Below are 5,310 nucleotides of genomic sequence, written 5' to 3'. Positions count from 1 at the left end.
TCTCACCACATGTCCATACCAGCGCAATCGTCTCTCTTGCACGCCACAACTGATGCTTCTAATGTTCAGCTTTTCTCTCAAGATACTTACACTCTGACGGGTATTCACATTGACATTACACATCCAACGGAGCATACTGGCTTCCATATATATATATATATATATATACATGCAAGTATGCATTTATACGTATATACGTATATTACATACAATACCCCATTACTTATATAACACCACTGCTAGACACTGTGTGTGTGTAAAACACATAGTCTATCTTTGGTATGGTAAAAACAAAACATTGCACATACCAAACTACCTAAAGTACACAAAATGGTAAGTGTAATGAAAGCATTCATTAAAATAATAGTAATAATTTTTTCATTTGCTATAAGGGTGATGAATAAGGGGATAATGATAATGACAGCAGCAGCAGCATCACTGCCGTCATCGTCGTCATCAGAGTAATCTTAGTTGGCCTTCATTGACAATAATCTTAGTTGTTTTCTATTGCAAGTGGTGTAAAAGTTGATGGCTATTGAGTGTGAGGGTTAGTGCTTCAGTGAATACATCATTAAGAACATCACAAGAACAATAACATCAACAACTTACATGGAAACAATTTGGTGGTGGTAACAAGGTAAGGAGGTGTGCAGCAGCTGGTGGTGGAGGGAAAACTCCACCTGGCATGGGATGAGCACCTGAAGCTGAAGAACAAAGAGAACATTTTAAATGTCAACATAAAGCAGCAAAATTTTATTGTTGCTTTTTGGTTTCATATATATTTTTTTCTTAATTTTTTTGACAGAAATCTGTCAACAACCATCTGACACAGTTAGCAAAATAGTATGTAGGTTCATTACAGTGATTTATAAGTTCACTGGAGTAATTAGATGCTGTTCCTACAGCCAATAATTAAACCACAGTCTAACCCTTTAACATTTTCATGCTTATTCATTCATATTATATTGAATTGATCAAGCATTATTTCAAAGCTTCAAGATTTTGATGATGTGACTGCTTAATTTTAGAATAACATTGTAGGGTAAGTGTAAGAGGCCGAATCTGGCCAGTTTGAACATAAAACAAGTAGAATATTTGGGCCAGTTATGGCCAGTTTAAATGCTAAAGGGTTAATAGAAGTGGAAACTATTGTTGCTGTTGTACGGCCAAGAAGCCTAAGCTAAATTAGATCCCCTGCCCAAAGTTAGGTCAAAATTTGAACTTAAGACCAACAATGTATTCAGTAGTCTATCATTTCACTACACCCTCTCTCTGTGCCTCGGTGATAGATCTCATCAATTTGAGTTCACTTGGCAATACAATAACAATAATAAAAATAAATGAAAAATTTCCATATAGCCGTTTAACTAGCTTAAAAAATAGCAACCATTTTCTCACATCACATAAATAAGAACACATTTGATAATATAGTCATAGATACACTTATGTATGAAAACAAAAAAGAAAAATGCACAAGTTCTGGAATAGATCTTTATATGTACTCAATTGAGAAGTGACTTGGAGTTGAACAGCAACAACCAAGAGACATTCATTGAAACAAAACAATTTTGTGGATTTCAATGAAGAATCATGCAAGGAAAAAGGGGGAAAAAAAGACAATTTTCAAAGAAGGAATTGCAATTTCCCTAATCAACTTACGAGGTAAAAGTCGAGGTTTATAAGGCAGCATTTGTTCAAGGTCAGGTTTGGGATATTCTGGTCTCTTTCTGTTATCTTCTTCATCATTCCAATTCCGAGGAATACATTCACCAGTTGAAGGCATTTGAGCTACGTGCATTGAAGAAAAGTTCTACAAAACAAATAGGTATACACATAATAATGATGATGATGATATATATATATCATCATCATCATCATCATTTAACATTCGTTTTCCATGCTGGCATGGGTTGGACAGATTGACAGGAACTAGCAAGACTTGGGGCTGCACCAAGTTCCACAGTCTGTTTTGACTTGGTTTCTATGGTTCGATGCCCTTCCTAATACCAACAACTTTACACAGTGCACTAGGGACTTTTTATGTAACTCCATCACAAGTGCTTTTTATGTGGTACCTTGGTTTTAGACACACACACACACACACACTGGCAAAAATGCCTGAAAAGAAGAGAAAAGGGCTGACACAGAAATTTCTCTCCATATCTAAATATCAAAATTAATTACAAAATCAATTATTGATGTGTAAATGCTTGATGAATGGAAGAAAGGAAGATGTTAGCATATAATTAATAATATACAATTAATTAACAGAGGCATCAGGGTTTCTAATTCTTCAAAAGAAATGAGGGTTTGTATCTAAAAAATGAACTTAATTCCAGAGTCTCTATGGAGTATATTTCTTCATTGAATAAAATAATAAAAATAACCAGTTAATCTGAGTTACATAACTTACAGATATTAATATTTGGCTTCTAAAAAATGATGAGCTAGTATAATCGTTAACACACCAGGTAAAATGCTTAGCAGCATTTCATCCATCATCATGTCCTGAGTTCAAATCCTGTTGAGGCTAACTTTGACTTTCATCCTTTCAAGGTCAATAAAATAAGCACTAGATGAATACTGGGGTCACTGTAAGTGACTTACTTCTCTCTTAACATTGCTGGCCTTGTGCCAAAATTTGAAACCAATATTTGGTTTCTACAAATTTGCATAATTCACAGTTGTCCTTTTTATTCCTCATCATTTACTTCAATGATACTCCTTTTTTATTAAAGCTAGTACTCCTTTTCCACACTATCAATATTATGTACTCCACAAATACTCCTCCTCTTCTACATTATCAACACTTATGTACTCCACTTATACACCTCTTCTTCTACATTATCAACACAATGTACTCTACTAATACTCCTCCTTCCCCTCCTCAACATTATCCTATATATAAAGTTCATAACAGGAAAAAATGTCAGTATGTTATCCACAGGAATGGAAAAACAGATTGAAAGAAAATAAAAGGAATTAGATTTAGTTGGCAGTGAATTGTATGTTGTAGGTAACACTAGACCAAAGAAACTGCATGACTCTTTTAGGGGAGTTCACTATTAAAACTATTATCATGTTTCTAATCCGGGGATAACACCATCTTTTGACATACCTCCACATTTTCCCTTTGATTACAGTGACAAAGGTTAACCAATGGGGCCCTTCTAATACATTGTGTCTCAGTCCTATGGATAGAATTATATGGCATATAAATCCTATATCTGTTTCTTCTTCTTCAAGTACAGGATTTCAAGAGGTTACTGACATCTAGCTGGGATTAAAGCAGACATAAATTAATGGAGCTCACATGCTGTGAACATTGACCACATTGATTGGAGAGAATCTGTTAAGGTCTTCTACACAACTTCCTTCACTTTTAATGCTATATGAGCACATTTGAGGTGAGCTGGTGGATCAGAAATAATCTGTCTACATATAAGAAAGTGAGCAGAAACTGGGGTGAGGTCAATGCTGATGATAGTGGTGCATAGTGATAATGGTGGTGGTGGTGGTGATATTGGTTTGTGTGGTTTTCATTAAGTGGTGGTGGTAATAGCGATGGTGGCGGTGATGTGATGATAATGAAGATGATGATGAGTGACAAAAGTTTAAAAATTGACACTTACTCTGTACCCCAAAGCCTTCAACTCCATCTGTGAACAAGGGTAGAGATCCATGTATTTATAGCGATCAATCAACAAGGCCGTTTCTTTCCCTTCAAATTCTTGCAGCTGAAATCATAACCACATTAACACAGCGTCAACAGTGTTTCTATTGAAACATTCCCAAAACAGACACACACACACTTAACAAGTCTCTTCTACAACAGCTATTCTGCTGTGAAACATCAAATGAATTGTATGGTTTGATCAAAATAATACTTATAGAAGAAAGAAGGTTCACAAGAATCACAAATACAAGAATTTTTGATGAAAGAAAGAAGTTTACAACTTGACACTGATAAATACCTGATTTGTAGCTGCGGCTCTTCTCTTTTCTACTTTTAAAATACTTGATAAATCTCCAACTTCAGACTCAAAAGAAAGAAATCGACTCCAGATTTCACTGTTGATAAAAGAAAAAAATAATAAAAATATATAAATAAATGCTTGAAATACATTACACTACCCCCAGGGCAGAGAGTTGAGTTAGAGAACATCAGACCAAATATCTTATAGCTTTTAGTTTCAGTTGTGAGTTTCAAATGTGAGAAGAAATTTGTCTTCTTTTATTCCAAAGTTTAAAAAAAAAAATTAAAATTAAAAAAAACATACATGAAACATGGTCACTACACACAAGTAAATTGTCTAAGACAATAGTAACTCTGAATAAGAACTGATAGAGAGTAGGAGGAGCTGTTTAACCCAGCTGCAATGATAATGCTATAATATACACCAAGTCCACATGGTAAAACAGCAACAAAGTTGGCCATTTATCTATACTGTGAACTGTGATGAGCAGTAAAACCTTGCCAACCCATGTCTGCATAGAAAAATAAACATAAAATGATGAAGCTATCAATGATGATGATGGGGAGGTGGGCCTTAGGGAATAAATTACAGAGAGAAATTACTCAGGGGTGGTATATGCATGAAACACAATAGTCAAGTTAATTCTTTACTACCATAATGAGTTCTCACAGCACTGCATTCAAATTCTGGCACAAGGCCAGCAATTTCGGAGAGAGTTTTAAGTTGATTACCTCAACCCTAGTGTTCATCCGGTACTTATCTTATCAACCCCGAAAGGAGGCAAGGCACAGTCAACCTCAGCAGAATCTGAACTCAGAACATAAAGATGGACAAAATGCCGCTAAACATTTTGCCCAGTGTGCTAACGATTCTACCATCTCACCAAAATTAATTATGGTAACTTAAATTTATTAATATAATATTAGAATCAAATAACAACACTTCCCTGTGTAACAATTGGCATTCCAGTTAGCCATGCTGAGAAAGACAGGAACATAATTCAACTGAAACCAATCCCCTTATGTTCACTAAAAATGTAAACTTTAATATATTTAGTTCTATATCACACACTCCTGATTTCAAAGTGTATAAAGTGAGAGAGGGAGAGAGAAGACAGAAACTATTACCTAGATCTTTCTGGAGGGATCTGACCGGAAGACAAAACTCTTTCATACAGCACTCGAGTATTGTTATCCTCTGTAAATAAAAAAAAAAATAGAAATTACAAAAACCTCTGGAAATGAGGCAAACATTATATTAAACACACACACACACATATATATATAACCATATACATATGTATATATGTACACATACACAGACACACACAGAT

At 34.8% G+C, this 5,310-nt stretch overlaps 1 protein-coding gene across 1 annotated transcript in view; it reads right to left on the bottom strand.

Annotated features, from left to right (window-relative positions):
* Window positions 1-5,310, bottom strand: part of LOC106869382 (cleavage stimulation factor subunit 3) — a 145,620-nt gene that overhangs the window by 5,396 nt on the left and 134,914 nt on the right. The window contains exons 15-19 of the mRNA XM_052973227.1: window positions 5,105-5,174; window positions 3,975-4,071; window positions 3,633-3,737; window positions 1,660-1,810; window positions 610-704 (exon numbers count right to left, since the gene is read on the bottom strand). Of these exons, the coding sequence (XP_052829187.1) occupies window positions 610-704; window positions 1,660-1,810; window positions 3,633-3,737; window positions 3,975-4,071; window positions 5,105-5,174 (518 nt within the window). The remainder of the gene's footprint in view (window positions 1-609; window positions 705-1,659; window positions 1,811-3,632; window positions 3,738-3,974; window positions 4,072-5,104; window positions 5,175-5,310) is intronic.

The sequence above is a fragment of the Octopus bimaculoides genome, chromosome 15 (genome assembly GCF_001194135.2).
Source record: "Octopus bimaculoides isolate UCB-OBI-ISO-001 chromosome 15, ASM119413v2, whole genome shotgun sequence".
NCBI lineage: Eukaryota > Metazoa > Mollusca > Cephalopoda > Octopoda > Octopodidae > Octopus > Octopus bimaculoides.
The sequence above is the reverse complement of the archived record's forward strand: the minus strand, read 5'-3'. Positions and strand labels throughout refer to the sequence as shown.